The sequence below is a fragment of the Kogia breviceps genome, chromosome 4, assembly GCF_026419965.1.
Source record: "Kogia breviceps isolate mKogBre1 chromosome 4, mKogBre1 haplotype 1, whole genome shotgun sequence".
Taxonomy (NCBI): domain Eukaryota; kingdom Metazoa; phylum Chordata; class Mammalia; order Artiodactyla; family Physeteridae; genus Kogia; species Kogia breviceps.
The window spans coordinates 82,592,762-82,616,341 of record NC_081313.1 but is presented as its reverse complement, the minus strand read 5'-3'; the positions used below and the strand labels follow the sequence as shown (position 1 = coordinate 82,616,341).

The 23,580-nt window shown below is 33.1% G+C and overlaps 1 protein-coding gene across 1 annotated transcript in view; it reads left to right on the top strand.

Annotated features, from left to right (window-relative positions):
- SLCO4C1 (solute carrier organic anion transporter family member 4C1) overlaps positions 1–23,580 on the top strand; it is a 59,518-nt gene that overhangs the window by 23,273 nt on the left and 12,665 nt on the right. The window contains exons 3-8 of the mRNA XM_059063096.2: positions 11,016–11,198; positions 16,817–16,913; positions 18,464–18,585; positions 19,545–19,657; positions 21,896–22,040; positions 22,455–22,650. Of these exons, the coding sequence (XP_058919079.1) occupies positions 11,016–11,198; positions 16,817–16,913; positions 18,464–18,585; positions 19,545–19,657; positions 21,896–22,040; positions 22,455–22,650 (856 nt within the window). The remainder of the gene's footprint in view (positions 1–11,015; positions 11,199–16,816; positions 16,914–18,463; positions 18,586–19,544; positions 19,658–21,895; positions 22,041–22,454; positions 22,651–23,580) is intronic.

The window sequence follows — 23,580 nt, the reverse complement described above, 5'->3', positions numbered from 1 at the left end:
GCCAGAGGAAAAGGTGGTCTCTAAACTTATAGGTGTTGAAGGTAAATGCTTGGCGGGGAGCAGGCTGTGGACCTCTATGTGAGGGTGAGGGCTGCACTGAGCTTGATATTTAAACTTCTAAATATTCTGGTATATGGATTTTCTTTTGCCCTTTTGCCTTTCGTTCCTGCACATGTTACTGGGCAGGACTAGACGCTGGTTGGTTCATTAAGTGAAATTCAAAGCCTTAATTTTATTGGCAACACTCCTCTGTGTTCATAAACAACATAGAAGCTCCCTCTTGTGGTGTATTGTCAAATCACATGCCTTTAATTTAGCGTTAAGTATTTTGTCAGAAATTTTTTGATTTCACGTTAGAAGTTGAAATTCGAGGTTCAGATAGTTTCCTTAAGCAATAATACTTAAGAATTCACATAGGGGGTAAATCTATCTATCTTGTAAAGCTGTATTATAACAGACACAATTGAATAAATTATTTAATATTACTTAATATGAATAGTCTTTAGGTCCCCATGACGCATCTCTGAATGACGTATTTCGTGGTAAGCTGAAATGTACCCTCTAGTAAGTGGTTTTTTTGTTTGTTTTTTGTTTTTAAAGGAAAGGTTAATTCTAGGAGATTTTAAATATGTTAAATATTTGACTTTTGCCTTTATATTTGGATAACAGTGTGGCTGAGTGTAAAATTTCTGAGTCATATTATCTTTCACTGATTTTTTTTGTCATTCCTTTACTACCTTTATGTGATTAATGTTGCTCTAAAGAAGTCTGATGCCAGCTAAGGGTGACTATCTTTTTTCCTGACTGTTCAAAGAAGTCTTTCTTCATCTTTAAAATTCAGTGACTTTTAGTGTTGAAAGTTCTGCATCAAAATTTCCAGGGTTTTTCTATGCCTTTTAAAATTATAGATCAGTCTTCATTTATTAAGTTTTACCTTTGAATATATATATATATGTATATATTTTCTATTCTGATTGATTATGCACGTTTATTTTCTTTGTCTGAATATCATTTCTATAATTTTCTCTCTAATCTTTTAAGTCTTAGGTTTTGTTCATTTAATTTTGTTTGTATTTCTCAAGCCTTTTCTGTCTGTCCTTGTAATTCTCACAATCTCTAGTCTCTCTTTTGTCCATTGCAATGTGACTTTTATTTCTGTTTGGGGATGTTTCTCCAGAGTTCTTTCAGCCCTTTTTTTTTTTCCTTTTTTAAAAATCCGTTATCTCACCACATTCATGAGTTTATTAAATCCCTGTTTTCACCTTTTGATTTTAGGAAGCAATTGTTCTTATCACTTTAAAGGATGGCAATATGATAATTGTTCTGCTGTGCATTTGCTTTTCTTTTTTGGTTATTATTTACCTTTGAATGAAGTGAATTATTCCTTGGCCAGCTTTTTGTAAGATGTTTGTATTAAGTTTCTATTGCTGCATAGCATATTACACAAACTTACCAACTTGAAAAAGCACAAATATTTTATCTTACACTCTCCATAGTTCAAGAGTCTGGCACAGCTCTGGTTTCTCTGCTTAGAGTCTCAAACTCACGGTGTCAGCTGGCTGCATTCTCATTTGAGGCTCTAGAGAATTCTTTACCAAGCTTATTAAACTGTCGTGAAATATCAGTTTCTTGGAATTGTTGAACCAAGATCCCCATTTCCTTGATGATTTTCAGTGGGGGTTGCTCTCAGCTCCTAGAAGCTCCCCACATTCCATCTTCAAAGACAGCAAAGGTTCACAGAGCCCTTTTGCTTTAAATTTCTCTCATTGCTTCTCTGCCAGCCACAGAAAGCTTTCTGCTTTTAAAGTGCTCATGTGATTAGATTGTTGAGCACAGCCAGATAATCTCCTTTCTGACTAATTCAAAATCAACCGATTAGTAACTTAAGTTAGTTAATTAGTAAGGTGAACTTACTCTGCAGAATCCCTTTTGCCACTGTAACAGAATCAGGTGTGATGTTGTCATATTCACAGTCCCAGGGATTAGGATGGGGAATCTTGGGGACCATTTTAGAGTCCTGCATAACATAGTATGCATGCAGGAGAGGGACTGGAACTCTGTCTGGACAAGTGGGGATTTTCTCTGGTTGAGACAGATGTTCCTTCTGAATAAATTATTTAGCTTTTATTTCTCCCCCACATAGAAAGATTGCTGTTCAGATTTAGAATTTTTCTCTGGCACCATGCCTCTATGACATACTGTTCCTTGTTCTGTCCCACCTTGCTTGCTTCTCAATGATGCTAGGTAGACAAGTATTCTTCATATAGGATGTTCACATTTATTTCTAAGTGTATTTAGTTTATCTTTCTTACTATACATTGGTATTTCTTCCATCATGTCATCTAACTTATGCATGTGAAGCTTACTTATTTTTTTGTATATTCTTTTTTAATCTCTTTCAAAATTAATTTTATGTTTTACTACTTTACTAAGTTCCTTTATTGTTTTTAGTAGTTTTTCCATTGGTTCTGGAACCAATTAAGTGTTCCAAAGAGACAAGTATAATTTCTGCAAATAGAAATTGTTTCACCTCTTGATTTCCAATTCATAGGCCTCTAGTTCCTTTCTCTTTCCTTCCAATACAGTATGAAAAGTTGCAGAGTTAGGGCACATCCTTGTCTTACTCCTGATTTTATCAGTCTGTATGTGTGCATATACATACACATGTATGTATACACACATATACTTATACGTTTGATCATGTTAAAGAAATGTCTATTACTATTTTATGTTGACATTTGTCAATTTGTCAGTTGTCTACTTGAAATCTATGAAACTGATCATTTGATTTTTCTAATTAGATCTAATATGTTAAATTTTAGTAGACTTCCTAATGTGCTTCTTTAAAAAGACATGCTGTATTTTTTATATATGTTGTTGGATTTTGTTGCTAATATTTTGTTTATGATTATTTTGCGTTGATATTCAGATATGAGATTGATCTATGGTTTTCTTCGGTGTTGTTAATCTTTTTCACATGTTATTATCAATTTGTAATCAGTAAAAATATTTTGGTAATTTTTATCTTGTTTCTATGTTCTGGAATAGATTAAGTAGTGTTAAGTTTATCATTTATTATTATTGCCATGATTATTATTTAATATATAAAGTTTTGGTAAAATTCATCTCTGAAACTATCTGGGCTTGGTAATTAACCATTTTAGATTTTCAAATTAATATGCTAGTAATTTTTTCTAAGTCTCTTGAGATTTTTAAAAAATTTCTTCTCTTCATAGTTTATTTCCTTTTTTCATGTATTATTTGTATACATGTAATTTCTCCTCATTATGTTAGCTAGTGATTTATTTTACTGATTATTTCAAAGGATTTATTTTTATGTGAATTTTATTATTACATTTTATTAATCAGATTTCTATTCCTTTGTTAATTTTTTTTTAATGAATTTATTTTGTTATTTATTTTTGGCTTCATTGGGTCTTCGCTGCTGCACGTGGGCTTTCTCTAGTTGCGGCGAGCGGGGGCCAACTCTTCCATTGTGGTACGCGGGCTTCTCATTGTGGTGGCTTCTCTTGTTGTGGAGCACGGGCTCTAGGCATGCGGGCTTCAGTAGTTGTGGCTCATGGGCTTAGTTGCTCTGTGGCATGTGGGATCTTCCTGGACCAGGGCTTGAACCCAGGTCTCCTGCATTGGCAGGCGGATTCTTAACCACTGCGCCACCAGGGAAGTCCCCCCTTTGTTAATTCTTTATTGCTTTTCATTAGAGATGCCTCTTAATTACTTGCTTTTTTTAGTATTTCTTTTTCCTAGATATTCTTTTGCATGTTATCTTCTCCATCGATATTCTGTGATAAACTCATGTAGTGCCAGTGATATTAGTGCTGGGGGCAAGTCGTTAATGTGCAATTTATTTTTATATGTTTTTTATTTTGACTTCTTTTTTCAGGGGTCTTTTTTGATTTCAATGAGATGGTTTTCTTATAAGAACTACTTTAGTTATAGCATATAAATTTCGATGTGGTTTGTTTCTAATATCATTTCTGAGAAATTTTGTAATTATAATTCTTTGATCAAAGAATAGTTTAATAGAGTTTTAAATTTTTTTGAATTCCATATAGAAGGGCCTTTTCATTTTCTGTTGTCTTAAAAGTTTCTAGCTTTTTTCTTTTCCATTTTGGTCATAGAGTATTATTGTTATTTACTCTTTGGATTGTATACTGATATTTTTGTTGCATAATATTTGGTCAGGTTTTTTTAGAATTGTCCATGGTACCTAAAAATGGAAGATACAATTTTATAAGAGATTTAGATTTACAGAAAAATTTTGAAGATAGTATAGTTTCCATATATACCACAACCATTTTCCCCTATTATTGACATCTTACTTTGTGTGCTGCATTTCTTATGATTAATGAATTAATATTGGTACGTCATTTATTAAATTTCTACTTGTTAACTGAAGTCCAAACTTTATGTAGATCTACTTAGTTTTAGCTAGTTTCCTTTTTCTATTTTAGGATCTGAGCCAGTATACCTTATTACATTTAGTTGTCATGTCCCTTTGGCTCTTCGTGGCTGTGATAATTTCTAAGATTTTTCTCTTTTTTTTGATGACCATAGCAGTTTTGAGGAGTGCTGGTCAGATATTTTGTAAAATGTCCCTCAGCTGGGATTTGTCTGATGTTTTTCCTGTGATTAGACTGGCTTATAGAATTTTCAGGGGGAGGACCACACAGGCAAATTGCCATTTTCATCACATCATATGAAGGGTACATGCTATCAACATCACTTATCACTCTTGATGATAACCTTGATCACCTGACTCAGGTAGTATTTTTCAGGTTAATCCATTGTGAAGTAACTCTTTCCTATTTTCTATACTATATGATTTGGAAGAAAGTCACTACGTGCACCCAACATTTCAGAAATGGAGTGTTATGTGCCATCTCTTTGAGGATGCAGTATCTACATAAATTACTTGGAGTTATTCTGCATTAGACATTTGTCTCTTCTCCCACATTGATTTATTTATTCAATTATTTTTTTTTCAGTGTGGCTGCATGGATTTATATTTTACATTAGATTATAATCCAATGCAACTTCATTTCATTGCTCAAATTATTCCAGCTTTGTCTACCTGTAGTTTTTTCGGTTGGCTCCTGTGTACCTTTGACATACCTCCATCATTGCAGATATTTTTGTTTAGTTTCTTTATTTTCTTGCACTCTGAGGTGCGGCAGGCTCATCCTATATATTTCCTGCTCCAGTCCTAAAATCAGCTATTTCTCCAGTGGGCCCTGGTTTCTTTAATTACGGAATGTGAAATAACTTTATCATCTAGAATACAGTGATTATATATAGTTACTTTTGCCTTTAGTCTTGCAGACTCCATTCATTCCAAAGTTACTTAGGTCAGCACCCTTACCCCCACTCTCCTTAGTGAGGTTGTTTCATACATTTGTATTACAGTTAGATCCTTTTGTCACATTCTGCCTTTCATCCTGGAAACTTTTGGCCTCTTAAATGATTTTTAAAAATTTGTGTGAAGTTCACTCTTTGCGCTATAAAGTTCAATGTATTTTGACAAATACTAGTCAAATATATGACTAGTGTCGTATATCCACAATCAAACCATCTTAAAGTATAGTTTCACTACCCTAAAAAAAACTCCTGTGGTGCTTCATCTGTTCAACCCTCCCTCCCCTCTTCCCTTGGCAACTATTTCTATGGTTTTACTTTTCCAGATTGTCATATATTTGAAATTATAAAGTATGTATCCTTCGTGGACTGGATTCTTTCACTTAGCAATAAACATTTAAGATACATCCATGCCTTTCTGTGGCTTGACATCTCATTACCAATTTTTATCAATTCTAGGAAAAGTAAAAGAAGGAAATTATTCAGCAGTAATGCAGAGAGAGTAATATATTGGATACAGTAGTTTTCATAAGTAGATCTTAGGCCCTGTTTATTTGGGAAAAATGATAAAATAAGATCTGTTAACTGTTACAGAGCCTTTCGTGTAGTACTGTAAAATGGGATATAGCCGGGCTGAAATATTGATACCCACAAACCTTAGACAGCTGAAGTACTTAAAACAGATCTGTGGAGAGGGACTGCAAAGAGCAGTGACATGAAACTGATTATCCAGAAATAAACCCATACATAGGAAATCTAACAAAATATGTACTCTTTGGTTAATCCAACACAATGCTGTAATCCCTGTCTTTTCCCACTAAAATATATTACATATGAATTAAAAAATAAAGTAGTAAAAATGCTAGGATAAAACCCAACATAAATAAATTTATATGTAATCATGGAGAAAGGGAAGACTTTTATAAGTCAGATATCAAACTCAGAAGCTCTGAAGTAAATTTGAGAAGTTAGTTCACAGAAAAACATGCAGGTGGCCAATAAACATACAGAAAAATGCTTAAGTTCACTGAAGATTTTTTCAAAAGTGTTGCTGCATTGCTAATGGGAATGCATATATTTATAACTTTGTCATGGCAACTTGGCAAATCAAATATAAATATTTATACACATTGACCTGGCAGTTTTACTTTTTGGAACCTGTCCTACAATAGGCTTGCATAAATATGCCAAGATAAATTTTAAAAATATTCATCATAACATTGTTTTGACCTAAATGTATGTATAATATAATATTAATAATATGTTATATTATTAATTATTAAATAGAAGTTGGGAGGGAGATGCAAGAGGGAGGGGATATGGGGATATATGTATGCATATAGCTGATTCACTTTGTTATACAGCAGAAACTAACAACACTGTAAAGCAATTATACTCCAATAAAGATGTTAAAAAGAAAGCATACAAGCAAACTTAAAAAAAAAAAAAAAGAAGTTGTGGACTTGGTAAATAAATCACATTTATGCTGTGGAATATTATAACAGTGCCAAATACAGCTTTAAGTTCCAACATCAAGAATTTCTAGGATATAAGAAGTGAAAACTGGAAGTTGTTGAATATAAGGATAGTATGTTTAGTATGATCATACATATGTAAAAATATAAATGTATATAGAACATGTGAATGTATGAGGAAATGTCTGAAAAATGATCAAAGGAACTGTTAACAGGGGTTATTGCCTTCATCTCAGTGACGTGGGAGAGCATAAATAGAGGCAGGCAGAGGTAAGGGAGAGCTTGGATTTTTTCTTGGTATTCTTCTGTTTTATTTAAAATTTATTTAAAGAAGCAGGTTGAAACCCATTGATTACTTCCTCTGGGAGAAACAAAAAAACACCAAAACCCCGCAGAATACTCATAATCAAAGAGTCTATCAGATTACTACAGAAAGATATTTTCCTAAAGGCAATTTACCTATTATAAAAAGGAAATAGGAGAAAATAGTAAACCAATAATGCATGTACATATGTTCAGTTTTGCAAAATGAACAATTTGCAAATAGCAAAGCAAATAATAAGAGATTGTTAGTCTAATCTACTACCTCCAGGAAAGTGAATATTGAAACCAAGAATTATAATTCAAATGTTTGACATGACCAGGGAAATATCACAAATAATGCAGACCTAGCCCAGTTATAAATATAAATAAATTATCTGCCAAAATATCCATCAACCTCTTATAACATGAATATATACAGTATTATAGAGTATATTTTAAATACAAAATTTTAAAAATTATTTTTATGCATAGAATTTGCATCTGAAAATTTGATGACAGTGAACCAATTAAAGAATATTCAGGATTGGTGCTTTAGGGGCCTTATGTCTCATCAATCAGGAAATAATAAATCTTGATGTGATATCAAGGAAATGAAAATAGAATTAGCTGAGGCCATTGTTAAAATGAAAATTCCTGGATACTACACCAGATTCAAAGGGAAAGGGTTGGAAATATATTTTTAACAAATCTCTTAGTTCATTACTATTATATGGTGAGTTTAGGAAATATGGATTTACTTTAATACCCAGGCTTTGAATGTGATTTTTTAAAAAGATTTTAATCAAATCCTAAAGATAACCATTTTTCAGGTATCTAAATTGGAAAGGAAGAGTAAAATTATCATTATATGCAGATGACATGATATGATATATCATATCATAAAGACTCCACACAAAAGCCACTATAACTGGTAAAAGAATTCAGCAAGGTAGCAGAATACAAGTTTAACACACAGAAATCTGTTGCATTTCTTTACACTAACAATAACTTATCAGAAAGGGAAAGTAAAAAGACAATCCCTTTTAAAATTGCATTTTAAAATATATATATAATACTTGGGAATAAACCTGACCAAGGAGGTGAAAGACTTACATGCTGAGAACTATGAAACACTGATAAAGAAAACTGAAGATAATTTAAAGAAATGGAAAGATATCCCATGCTCTTGGACTGGAAGAATTAATATTGTTAAAGTGGCCATATTACACAAAGCAGTCTATAGATTTAATGCAATCCCTATCAAATTATCCATGACATTTTTCACAGAACTAGAACAAATAATACTAAAATTTATACAGAACCATGAAAGACCCAGAACTGTCAAAGCAATTCTGAGGAAAAAGAACAAAGCTGGAGGCATAACCCTCGCAGACTTCAGACAATACTACAAAGCTACAGTAATGAAAACAGTGTTGTACTGGCACAAAAACAGACGTGGATCAATGGAACAGAATGGAGACCCTAGGAAAAAACCCACGCACCTACAGTCAATTAATCTTCGACAAAGGAGGCAAGAATATACAATGGGAAAAAGACAGTCTCTTCAGCAAGTGGTGTTGGAAAAGCTGGACAGCCACATATAAATAAATGAAGTTAGAACACTCCCTCACACCATACACAAAAATAAACTCAGAATGGCTTAAAGACTTAAATACGAGACATGACACCATAAAACTCCTAGAAGAGAACATAGACAGAACATTCCCTAACATAAATTGTAGCAATGTTTTCTTAGGTCAGTCTCCCAAGGCAACAGAAATAAAAGCAGAAATAAACAAATGGGACCTAATCAAACATATAAGCTTTTGCACAGCAGAGGACACCATAAAGAAAACAAAAAGACAACCTACAGAGTGGGAGAAAATATTTGCAAATGATGTGACCAACAAGGGCTTAATTTCCAAAATATATGAACAGCTCATACAACTCAATAACAAAAAAACACAACCCAATCAGAAAATGGGCAGAAGACCTAAATACACATTTCTCCAAAGAAGACATACACATGGCCAATAGGTTTATGAAAAGATGCTCAATATCACTAATTATTAGAGAAATGCAAATCAAAACTACAATGAGGTATCACCTCACACTGGTTAAAATGGCCATCATTAAAATATCTACAAATATCAAGTGCTGGAGAGGGTGTGGAGAAAAGGGAACCCTCCTACACTGTTGGTGGGAATGTAAATTGGTGCAACCACTGTGGAAACGGTATGAAGGTTCCTTAAAAAACTAAAAACAGAGTTGCCACATGATCTAGCAGTCCCATTCATGGGCATATATTTAGAGAAAACTGTAATTTGAAAAGATACATGTACCCCAATGTTAATAGCAGCACTATTTACAATAGCCAAGACATGGAAGCAACATAAATGTACATTGATGGATGAATGGATAAAGAAGACTCTATACATAAAATGGAATACTACTCAGCCATAAAAAACAATGAAATAATGCCATTTGCAGTAACATGGATGGACCTAGAGATTATCATAGTAAGTGCAGTAAGCCAGAAAGAGAAAGATGAATACCATATGATATCATTTATATGTGGAATCTAAAATACAATACAAATGAACTTATTTATAAAACAGAAACGGACTCCCAGACATGGAAAACAAACTTAGGGTTACCCCCCTTAGGGAAAGTGGGTGGGGGAGGGATAAATTAAGAGTTTGGGATTAGCAGATACAATCTATATAAAAATAGATAAACAAAAAGGTCCTACTGTATAGCACAGGGAACTAAATACATTCAATATCCTGTAATAAACCATAATGGAAAAGAATATGAAAAAGAATATATATATGTTTAAGTGAGTCACTTTGCTAAATACCAGAAAGTCACACAACATTGTAAATCTACTATACTTCAATAAAAGGAAAAAAAGAAAAAAAAAAGATAATTTTTCCTTTTAAAATATTCAGAAAAACATCCTATGGACCCAAAGATTGCTTCAAAATATAAATGTAATAAAATAGTTTGACCTGTAAAAAAGAAGTAGACATAACTTCTAAATATTACTGCTTTGTAGTGAATATTTTTTAAAATTAATTAATTAATTTTTGTCTGCGTTGGGTCTTCGTTGCTGTGCGCAGGCTTTCTCTAGTTGCGGCGAGCGTTGGCTATTCTTGGTTGCGGTGCACAGGCTTCTCATTGCGGTGGCTTCTCTTGTTGCAGAGAATGGGCTCTAGGCGCACGGGCTTCAGTAGTTGTGGCACGTGGGCTCAGTAATTGTGGCTCATGGGCTTAGTTGCTCAGCGGCATATGGGATCTTTCCGGATCAGGGCTCGAACCCATGTCCCCTGCATTGGCAGGCGGATTCTTAACTACTGTGCCCCCATGGGAGTCTCATTAGTGAATACTGAGAATTACTGTTTTGGCCAAAATATCCTATAGTCTAAGTACACTTTTCAAATGTGTTTAAGATGCTGATTGATAAAATCAATATGGTGACAAAAAAAATCTTTTTAAAGAAAATCAATACGGTGGTCATATTGTATTTATGACTTGTAAAAATATCAAGTCTAGTGTTTTTTTTCCCTTCAATTTGAAAACTATCCTTCCCTGGCACCACTTGATTCACTTGTGTTTACACAATTTGTTAATTTTGGTTCTTAAGTAATGTTTCTCAGTTTTGTTCTGTATTTTCTAAATTTTGATGTAATGTTTCATAAATTTTCTTTAATAATGTATGTATTTTTAAATATTTTAAGTATAATCAAAATGAAGTGATTGGAAGAAATAAGGAAGGTTATGTTAGGCAAGTATAATTTGTAAGATATTTAAATTATTAGCTAAAATTTTGATAAATTCACAATTTTTTTTCCCCTAAAGATACATGCTTAACAGCAAAGAATAAAACGAGCTGTACTGCTTCAAGTTCTTCACTTTTCTACTACTTGTATGTCTTTATTTTGGGACAACTATTGCTGGGAACAGGAGGAACTCCTCTTTATACCCTAGGAACAGCCTTTATTGATGATTCTGTGCCCACCCACAAATCTTCTCTCTATATAGGTAAGTTTGCTCTGTAATGTAAATGTCTCAGTTTCATTTTATCTTATTGCTTGTTTAATTTATAAGTAAAGCATAACATACACTTATTAAGAAGTTGTGATTTCATAGGTATTTACATTTGATAAATGCAATATTACTTTTTTTGTTTAATTATATGCTGATGTATCATGTCCTTCAGTTGAATGCAGTTACGATTTTTATTGACATCCTGCTCTGTTTTCTGTGGGGGGCATGCCAGCCTTCCTGGAAGTGCCATCCAAGCAGTAAGCTGTCTAGATTGCTGGAATGTACCCCAGGCTAATTTACACAGGTGTGGGGATAGAGCTCTGCTGTTCTACTGACTTACTTCATTCTATGTGGACTTGACTAGAGTCAACAAAAGAAACCCACACAATGGTACTCAGAAATTCCTGCGGAGTTCTCCATTTCAGATTAATGCTTTTTATGTATGACTCAATATTTTTCCTTTGTGAACTAATTCTTAGCAGTACAAGTTTCTCTTAAATTCCATCCCTGAAGTTCCTGGAAGGTAGAGTTAACTAAACCATGCATGGCCCTACATCCAAATTAATGTGTAATTTATTTGCACATGAATTTTCACTTTATCAGTCTATTATTCTAATGTAGGGGACTTAGTCCATTTGGACTACTATAACAGAATACCATAGACTATTTGGCTTCCAAGCAAGAGAAATTTATTTGTCACAATCCTGGAGGCTGAGAAATACAAGATCAGGGTACCCATAGATTTAGTATCTGGTAAGGGCCCATTTCTTGGTTCGTAGACAGCTGACTTTTAGCTGTGGCAGAAGGGACAAGGGAGCTCTCTGGGGCCTTCTTTTAAGGGCACACTAATCCCTTTTTGAGGGCTCCACTCTTATGACCTAATCACTTCCCAAAGGCCCCACCTCCAAATATAATTGCATTGGGAATTAGGTTTCAACATATGAATTTTGGGGTGACACAAACTTTCAGTCTATAACAAAGACCTATTGCCATAGTCACTGGAAGTCAAGTGTGTTCAATGCAGCCCTGATAGAGGGTACTAATCTCTAAGGCTCATCTCTAATATGGAAACCACTACACTTCTACTTGTTTTCTCTACTTGCTTTGCTTTGGTATCTCCGCAAGATCTGATGCTCTCTCTTTACACTTTCTGGCTGATCTGTACAACTTCTCCATTTACTAATTTAACAGTGCTTTTATTTCAATTAGCTACTAGTGATGCTTTTCACTCTTCCAGTTCACAGATTTTCTTTCTGAGGTCCTCTTCTAAATCAGTACTTCTCATAAAACAATTTCAATCTTTATATTTTAGTAACACACAAAATATGAAGTTATTCAAAAATTATTTAAGCATGGGAGGGTGGGATGAAGGCCCATGAGACCATCCCAGATTTGAAATTCTCTAGGACTTGACAGTTCTCAGGGCTATGATTTATCACAGCAGAAAGATACAAAGCAAAATCAGCAGAGGGAAAAGGTACATGAGGTGAAGTAGAGACAACCAGCTGCAAGCTTACAAGAGTCCACTCCCTCCTCATGGAGCCCTACGGATTGAAATTAATTTCTCCAGCCAGGAGATGTGACAACATGTATGAAATGTTTTCTACCAGCTAAGTTCATTAGAGATTCAACGCCCAAGGATTTTATTGGTAGTCGATCATGTAGGAACCCTCTGCCTTGCACATAGAAAATTTCTAGACTCTCAGAAGGAATACAAGTGTTCAACAAAACCACATTATTTTTACAAACAGTTTGAGCACAATGAGCCACCTTTATTAGTTAGGGAACTGTGGCACCCCTCTGGACATTTAAGATCCCAGATGCCAGACGAGAGCCAAACTTGCAAGCAGGTCTTTATAAAGCTAGCAGCCACAAGGCCTGCTACCTTATCTTTTTCTTGCACTGAAGCAATTCATTGAATGGTAATTTTTGAAAGTAAAGGAAAAAACCAAAAAGTAACAAAACTGGGAAACTCATTTTAATTTTTTTCAATATCAGATAACTGATACTTTTCATTGGATAATTAGGTTTTGTTGATTGAAATCCTTTTGTATGCTTTTTATATTTGTATACATTTCCCCATTTCCAAAATCTTCCTCCCTTCTTTCTTTCTTTTAAAATAGTATATATTACTGGTAGAATGCCTTCCTCTATGTGAAACAATTTTATGTAACAAGGCGAAAATGGGCAAAATGAAAACAGTCAAAATTTGCTACCTATTAGAATGAAGGAAAAAAGTGGTTACACAGTATCTCTAGCCTCACAACCTTTTCCTCTTTAAATGCTTTTTTGGGGGTTACAATTTTTGTCCTTTAATGGAACTTTTAAATTCATTTAATGTTATTTTGTGTTTAAATCTTTCATCTTAATATGTGCTTCCTATCTGCTCTACACTCTTATTTCTTGCCCTGTTTTTCTTTCTTTTTGAGAATTTAATATTTATTATTTCATTTCTCCCCTCGATTAACTTCCCAGGTATATGCTCTTTTACTGTTCATCTGCTAATTACCTTATATGCAAACTTGATTTTATGTAATTCTAATGTTAATTGATACTTTTACCACATTCCTAATCATCACATAGGTCTTAAAACCCTTTAAATTTCTTCCTTTCCCAACATTTATTCAATTATTTTGTGTACTGTAATCCCTTCTATATTTAAATTCCTGAAATAAGTATTATTGTTTTATTTAAAAATATTGATCCACTTTTATAAACATGTTTACCTTTTTTTATTACTCTTCTTTCCTTTGCTACTCTGAGTTTCAGTCTGGGATCATTCTCCTTTAACTTGAAGAACAATCTTGAGTTAATTTACTGGAACAGTCTGCTTGTGATGAATTCTCTTAGTTTTTCATCTAGTTTTTTTCCCTTTTCCCTGATGAATATTTTCACTGGGAATAGATAATTAGTTGGCCATTAATTTTCTTTCAGTACTTTAAAAGTGCTATTCTACTGTATTCACTTCCACTGTTTCTTATGTATGTTTACCATTTTTAAGATTTTTCTTGTATTTGATTTTCATTTGTTTTATTTACTATGAGTGTATAGGTGCAAGATTCCATTTATTTCATCTGTTTTGAACTTATATGACTTCACGAATATATTGCTTGATATTTTTCATTGGTTTTAGAATATTTCCTGTGATTATTAATATAACTTCTGCCCTATTGTCTCCTCTCCTGGGACTCCAGTTACTCCAATTACATGTATGGTAGGCCTTTGTGGGGTTTTTTTTTAATGTATTCTTGCTCCTTTACTATCTTTTCTGTATTTTCTATCCTGTATTTTTTCTGTGCTTCTTGATAAATATTTACTGATTTAATAATATATTTTCCAGTTTAGTAATACTCAGTTCAGTTCTAAGTAATCTGCTGTGGATCCATTTCATTTTTATTGTGACAAATGCATTTTATAGTTCTAGAATTTTTTTTCAGAATCACTCTGTGTCTTTTAATAACTTTCCAACCTCTGTTGTACATGGGAACACTACAATCTGTGATACCCTTTATCTAATTTCAGGGACTGAGTTTATTTGAAGCTAAACTGCACTTACTCTGTGAGCCAGTCTACTTCTAACTCATCTTTGCTTTTAGAGTATAGCCTTGTAGGTGCCAACTTAAAATGTAGGACAGGGAAAGTTTATAAGCTCTACTCCCTAAACTGCAACTTTTGTTTCCCTACTGCCTAGAGACTAGCAAAGGACAGTTTACCCTCCCAGTGCCTCTTATAGAATTAGCCAACGTACCCAGGAAAAAAAATCAGTCCCAATTTTTGTTAAATCTCTCTCTTCTTAAGAATCTTAACACAGTGGTCCTTCACTATTTTTATCTGCCTTATATTTAGAAATAATTTTTACAGTTTTTAAACATTTTTCTTAGTGGGCAATTTGGTTGGAAATGCTAGTTTACCATAGTCCATCCACCACTACCAGAATTTTTAATTTTGGGGTCATAGCAAATTCACCTTTCATCAACTGAAAACTTTAAATTCTTTGCTTTCTTGATATATTTGTTTCATGAACATATTTGTGAACATATGCAAAGCATTCTTTATTGTTAACCAAGAAGTAATTGCTGAGGACTGAGAAAGCAGGTGATGTAGATAGTGCTATTCAGTGTGAATTACATAGATCTGTGCCAACATGAAGAAAGTTAAAAAATGAAAATAAACGTTTAGAAACTTCTATAGCGATTTAAAAAAAAATAGATCTATTTATTTATTTATTTATTTTGGCTGTGTTGGGTCTTCGTTGCTGCTCGTGGGCTTTCTCTAGTTGCGGCAAGTGGGGGCCACTCCTCATTGTGGTGCGCAGGCTTCTCATTGTGGTGGCCTCCCTTGTTGTGGAGCACAGGCTCTAGGCACACGGTCTTCAGTAGTTGTGGCCCGCAGGCTCTAGACCGCAAGCTCAGCAGTTGTGGCGCACGGGCCCAGTTGCTCCACAGCATGTGGGATCTTCCCGGCCCAGGGTCCGAACCCATGTCTCCTGCACTTGCAGGCAGATTCTTAACCACTGTGCCACCAGGGAAGCCCTATAGCAGTTTTATACTTCCACAGAACTTATAACGTATCCTTACAAATGTATCAGTCTAAACCCTTTTGGAAATAATTTATAAAAGGATCTGTCACCAAAGATAATTTGGGAATCATTGATTTCCAGCATTTTTAATCATGTACTTTTAGCCATCAATTTTTTGAGCATGAATCATATATATATATATATTTACACTTATTTATAAATTATATACTTAAAATTTTCTACCAGTACATTTTTTACATTTAAAAATATAGTTATAATATAAAATAGGGTAGTTGATAGATAAATAAAAGTTCTTATATGTTTTCAGATCATCTTGAATGACCTCTACTTTGGAGCCTTAATCTAGTACATAAGTTCATTTTTACCATTGATGTATGCTTCACTTTGTATATGGTATATTCCTTTTCTTTTGTGTATGAGAACAAGAATCTCAGTAATTAATAAAAAAATTCAGAATGTGGTAGTATATGAAGATACTGATGTATACATAATTTTTTAACAAAAAGTAAAAAGTTATATATGGCAAAGTTTTAAATATCAGAGGAATAAGCTCAGTTTAATTCTGCTGCAAGTTAAAATGGGAGATTCACTAAGAGAAGGAGTTTAATGGTTTACTTTTAAGAAACAGACTAATGAACCAGATCCAGGTTTTAAATCAGCTGCCATAGAATGCTTTTGGAATGTCTACAGAGTATAAAAGGCTTCTCATTTCACTTTGTTTTCTTCCATAAGAATTGTAGCCAGTAATTACCATCACTGTTCACAAAGGGTAATAGTAGATGAACTACCCCTGCTGTGAGTTAACATGATATAACTTTCATAAATTTATAATTATTGGATTTGTTGCCATCATTATTATAGTCTAAAAAATTTGACATTGAATTATGTATTTTAAGCTCCTTGACAAGTGATACCACTCAAATGGCATTTTTTAGTTAAAATATGTGTAATTTTCATATAATTCTAATAATTTTATTTTTCTATAGTAAAATATTTCTCTTTCTTCACTTGTCAGACATTCAAAGCAAAGTTCCACAGATGACCATTTTCATTGTCTTTGTTCTTTTTCTAGGAATTGGCTATTCCATGTCAATTTTAGGCCCTGCTGTTGGCTATGTGTTGGGAGGACAGTTGCTAACCACGTACATTGATGTTGATTTGGGACAAAGGCAAGGCAATATCGATTTTTCTTTTATTTAGATTTATATTATTTTAATCATGTTAGTACCACAGACGGAATATTTTTATAATATTTCTTCAGAATATCATGAGGGATTTTTCAGGAAACAAAACTGAATACACACAATTTTTATGTACTATTTTGGCTGCATTGCTTCACAAATTAATGCCACACCATCTCTTGGTATAGTGTATTTATTCACAAATAAGGATGCTTAATAGTTAGATGGTGAAATTTTTCAAAATATATAACCAGTACCCTGTGCATTGTTCAAAAATAATAGTTTAATTAAAATTAGTTGTGCTTTCAGTAGATTTAGCTGTAGGTAGACAGCCTGAAGAGTCTCGAGAGTTTATGATTCTCAGACTAAGTGCTATAGTAGCTCTGATAATATCACAGAGATCACAATTGTTCAGCTTTAACAACTGTAACACTGGAGGACAATAATACGTAATGTTTGTTTATTCCATACTGTGTTCTAGACAACATAGGTTTTGTGTGTAACTTTATTTTACATGCCATTTTATTTAATCCTCTTAATAACCTTACAAGGTAAGGTTGATACACAGAACTTGGTAAGTGGCCAAGGCATGAAATGAAGTCGATCTTTTTGACTCCAAAACCCTCTTCTTTTACCCACTGAGTTGCCTTCTCCTTTTCCTGAATAGAGAGGTTAGTGGCCTTTGCTGAGTCCATATTTTCTCATTTTACTGTAACTACACAGTCCTTTGCATGACTGTGAGCAATAAATAAGAAAATGTGGTCACAGTATGTGATTTGTTCTTTAGCTGTTAGTCCTAGGTTAATCTTTTAGAGACTAGGTTAATCTTTTAGAGACTATAGGTTAATAAAAAATTTCAGAAGGTTGTACAATACAAAGATACTGATGTTTGTAGCCCTAGGTTAATCTTTTAGAGACTATATAAAAAGGTGTACAGAGGAAGCCCTTGAGCAGAAAGCTGGGTTTTAATTTCAGTGGAGGGAAATGAGCTGTAGAAATGATGTGTTTTGGGGAAGAGCCTGTTGATATAAAAATATGACAACCATTATAACAAACTGTTAATATATTATCACTTTAAGAAGAATTTTACATTCAAATGAATGCCACAATTGGGGCATAGTATATGGGCTTTTAACAAAAATCAGTGATTCGCTGTGAGATGTATTTAGTATTCTATATATATATATACTATATGTTATAATATTCAGAGAAGAAAAATGTAGCCAGAGTTAGATAAAGAATGTTCAGAAATTCCATGCATGCTTTCAAATAGTCAACATACATATATTTACTATTAAATATTTAAAACTTCTGTGTTGTATTTGCCATGTGGAATACTTTGTAAATCATTATTCTTAGAGCTCTCATTTATGCCTGCTATCCATTGTGATTCTTCAAAATGGCTCCACTTGAAATTTTGGATAATATAATAATATTTCTCTATATATGCATTTGAATTATAAATTATATAATTATCGTGACTGAGTTTTAATTAACAAGATAGAGTGACTTTTACCTCTTGTTTTTCTGTCATACAGCATTGATATCACTGAGGATGATCCGCGATGGCTGGGGGCATGGTGGATTGGATTTCTTATGTCTTGGCTCTTTGCCTGGTCTTTGATAATACCTTTTTCTTGCTTTCCAAAACACTTACCAGGTAAAAATATTTTCTTTAAAACCAGGGAGTTTTATTCCAATTCTAGGCCAAGTGTTGCTTTCTACATGATTACTAAAAACCCTAGAAAATTCACTATTTTTTAAAATAGAATCTCAGTTGTCTGCCTATGCAAACTTTTGAATATCTGTCTTTATTTTAGGAAATATTGGGTAACAATCTTAATATTCATGGTTTTTCTTTATTTTCATTTAATACCCAATAAAACTGTACATATTCACCTCTTTATTAAATACTAAATTTGTATCTTATGTGTTATCTGGAATTTTGCTTTATGTTTATGTGAGATATAATATCTTTTAAACTATTAGTTTGTATTCAGTTAGTAACTTGAAAAGCCAATTGGCTTTAAATTATTGATGTTAATTATTTGTTAATGATAGTACAAGTACTTTTTTTTCAATTGTCACCAAAGTCATGCTTTTGTGTACTTATTTTCACCAAATTTCAATACTAAAAATCTCTCCTAAAAGAAAAGATTAATAGAAAAGAATATCTATTCCTTTCCCTGTGAGATTTTGTTTCTTTATAATCATGTGGTTCATATACATATCTATAGAAGTATTTTCCTCCAGGCTGAAGGCATTTAGTTGTTTCTGTTATATGTAACAGAATAGATGTAACAGGATAGATGATTAACTTCTGGAAATGGGCAGAAGAAAAGTAGACAGAATAGAAGTAGATGGACTCGTTGATTTCTTTCTACCCTGGGCCATCCAACTTATGAGTCTATGTATTGACTGTTTTCTCAGATTTATTCACGGTACTATTATTAAAAATTAGACATGATAATAGGTAGTAAATATTATTTCATCTAAAAAACATGTTAGAATTAGAGTAGAAAAGAAACGCTTTAAACATTCTTTGTTTGATGCATAAAGGATGAGAAAGAATCATTAGAAAGCAAGAAGATAGAGCGGGTAAATTTACTATTTTTTTAGGCACAGCAGAAATTCAAGATGGTAAAACTTCCCAGATTCATCAGAGTAATTCTTTACAACATACAGATGGGAATTTTGGACAAAGTTTTAAAGACTTTCCAGCTGCTCTAAAGGTAAAATAACACTGTACACACACACACACACACACACACACACACACACACACACACACAATTATACACACATACATATGTAGATATATGTATATATTACAAATATATGTAAACAGTATATCCATACACACAAATATTATCATAATGCACTCTTGCCTGCTTATTTACTATAGTTCTAGCTCTTATAAAAATATCTTCAGATTTAATTGTATTGTGCTTTGAGTAAATGAAAACTATTCCAGAGTAGATTGGTTGGAAGAACATGAGTTATCTTATTGGCAATATCAATATTCAGTGGTTCCTCGTTAGCATGTAGTCCATTATCCCATGCCATTTCCCTTGTGTAATGGATAGATCAATTATCATTGAATTGTAAATATGTTTTTGAGAATGCCAAACCATATTTTTCCCTTGTGAAAGAAGTGGCGGTTAGTGGTTACTTGTTTTGAATTTGAGGTTAAAGAAACAAAAGTGTTATGGTCTGTTTTATTGAACTCGGCAGAGAAGTATTCTTTCTATTTAGCATCATAAAAGTTTTGTACATAAGGGAATTTATAATTTTACCTTTTCAAGATTTGAACTTATTTACTTTTCATTATTTCTTTTCCTCCTCAAATGAAAGCCTTACAATGTTTTTACTGCATTCATCCTACTTTTTAACTCTCCTTCCTCCTCTTCCATACAGGCACATTCTTGTGTTTTGCTGAGATTGTTTATAATTTTTAATTCTAATTACTGTTATTTTCTTTTATAGTAGTTATGTTCTATTTCATATATTTATATTTAATTTATTTTATAAATTCTTATATGTATCAAGAGTCATTACTCACCAATGCTCTTTTTATCCTTATGTTCTCATGCTTTGAGATCTTGATTCTGATTCAGATCTCTATAGATAACAGCATTTTATTGCTGGTTTTTCTCAGATAGGATGACATCTAAGTATCCTTGAATGTCTGAATGATATTTCTGACTGGATGGGTACTTTCAGATCATACTTCTTTAATTCTTGCAGTTGAGAAGTTTTAAGTTAATGTGATTTTCTATCTGCAAATTTGTAAATTTTTTCTTTTCTCTTTGATTTCAGGAAATTCACTAGTTTATTCCTAAATATGTATCATTTTTTTCATTAATCCTCGCTTGGAGTGCATTATCTTTTTCAATCTGAAAACTTAAATACTTTCTACTCATTATTTTTAAAAATTATTGCATTTCTTCTTTCAGGTACTTTTTTTCCTTTTGTCACTATTGTTATTCTTATGTTCGATCATCTGGCTCTGACTTCTAAATCTCTTATCCTGCCTTTCTGTGACTCCTTTGTGTGTGTGTGTTGCTCAGTTTTATTAATTTTTTTTCTTTCTTTTTTCTTTTGTTTTTTGTGGTACGCGGGCCTCTCACTGTTGTGTCCTCTCCGGTTGCGGAGCACAGGCTCCGGACGCGCAGGCTCAGCGGCCATGGCTCACGGACCCAGCCGCTCCGCGGCATGTGGGATCCTCCCGGACCGGGCACGAACCCGCGTCCCCTGCATCGGCAGGCGGACTCTCAACCACTGTGCCACCAGGGAAGCCCTATTAAATTTTTTTGCATTAAATATTCTAGTACTATACTTTGTGGTTTTTCACTTTATGGTTAAATATTGTGAAATAACTGAATCTCTACACTCCCCTCTGGTAGATTAATAAGGTCCTGAGAACTCCAGCAATATAGACCCTTATTGAAAATTGCTTAACTCTATACCTAAGGTTCTTAAACTACCGAGAGCAATACTTGTGGAGCAATACCAAAATTTTGATACTTAGAGACCACTCTCATCTTTGCTCACAGTCAATTCTTCACTTATTGGACATAGGAATTCAGAACACAATTTAAAAAAAATTGAATATGGGGTAGATGTATTGTATGGAGATATATAGTAAGACTGGGGAAGAGAACTTTCCAAGCCAACTTTTACCTCTGTTCCCTGGTCCCTTGCATATGATCAAGGCACATTCACCCTACTTATTAATCATCTGTCAATTTTCTAGGTGCTCCATGTATAAATTTTCTCAACATTGTATGTATAAAACTATTAGTGATCAGTATTTATACTTTTATGCTAAAGAAAATGCTGAAATTTTACAAATAATTATATTGTGTGTATTTAAAATGTACTATTTCATCATGGTACCTACCATTCTAATGCTGCATTTTGCAGTATAATCATAGTTATTCATTTGGTGAACTGTATTTTTTCTTTAGAATTTGATGAGGAATACTGTCTTTATGTGTTTAGTTCTATCAACTTGCTCAGAAGCCTTCATTACTACTGGATTTGCTACATTTTTACCTAAATTTATAGAAAATCAGTTTGGATTGTCTTCCAGCTCTGCAGCTATCCTTGCAGGTAAAGCATTTTCTTTGTTCTAGCTTAATCTAACAATCTTACTTTACCACATTAGATATTAAAATAGCATAAAATTTTGGATAGCCCACTCCTTGAAGTTTAAACTTTACGCTGATATTGATAAAAGTTTCCAATTTTCTGACATTAGACAATCTATTGTATGAATTTGAGAGATACAAATGCTATATACAAGAGCTAAAGCGAATATATATTAATCTTAATATTCAAAACATTAATTTTATTAATATCCTATTAATATAACTGTTAACTCATTTACTCATGCTGTTTCTAAATCACATGAGTGCTTTCATATGTTAAAACCATAGTACTACTTGTTTTGGGTGTTTTCCAATTGTTGATGTAAGTTGCTGAGTATACATGTATGTTTTCTCACTGTGTCTTCTTTCTCATTAGGGAGTGTTTTAATTCCCGGAGCTGCTATTGGTCAGATTTTAGGTGGTATCCTTGTTTCGAAATTCAAAATGACGTGTAAAAACATAATGAAGTTTGCTTTGCTCACGTCTATAACTGCACTTACACTGACTTTTGTATTTGTTTATGCCAACTGTGAAAATGAGCCATTTGCAGGTGTATCTGAATCATATAATGGGTAAATATATTTCACTGCTTTTTGATATTAATATCATAGTAATAAACTATATGTGCATTTCCAAGTATATGCTTCCTTAAATAAAATGATAAGAAATTGGCTTTTTAAAAAAAATTGGAAGGCTGCTTTTCCTATGTAAGAATATGTAGTTTTAATTTTTAGTTTCAATAATTGATATCATATTAACAGTTGGATATTTTTTTCAGAAAGAATTGAAGAAACAACTATTCTGTACTGAGTACTATTCTCAGGGATACAAAGATTAATATTACAGAATCTTTGTCCATAATGGATTCAACATCCTAGGGAGAATTTCACATTATATGTTCCTATTGATTTAAATTTTAAAACTCCCTATGGTGAAATTATCTTATTAGATGGATTGAAAATAGGCTAGTAGAAAAATTAAAATGAAGCTACAAGTAGGTGATACTAATCACTGTTGTGTTTACTTTAGAAGTTCATGTTTATTATAGAGAAATAAATAACTTCTTGTTGTTATGACCTGTAAACATATTTCTACCTATAACTGGTTTGACCATTTTATCTTTCTTTGCCTTGTTTGTTTTGCTTTGAAATCCTAAGCCACAGTAGAGGATCAGGCTGTAGGACATTGCCCAGCAGTGTATTTTATGGCCCACGGTGCTGCTTTAATTGTTTGAATATATGTGTTTGAGACTGTTGAAGGGGATGGTTCTCCAGGTCAAGGACTCTCTAATTTTGTATTAATATGGCATTCAGATAACCTAAATAAAGGGAAAAGTTTATTTTGAAAAGTTTGCCAATGACAATTATCATGATTTTTAGCCACTGTTCATGTCTGCCATCCTTTTATATTAATGAAAAATGTTCAAAAGTAATGTTTAGTCCAGCTCCATTACATTTGTTCAACAATGCATCGACTGCTTCCTCTGGCAGACTTTTATGGCA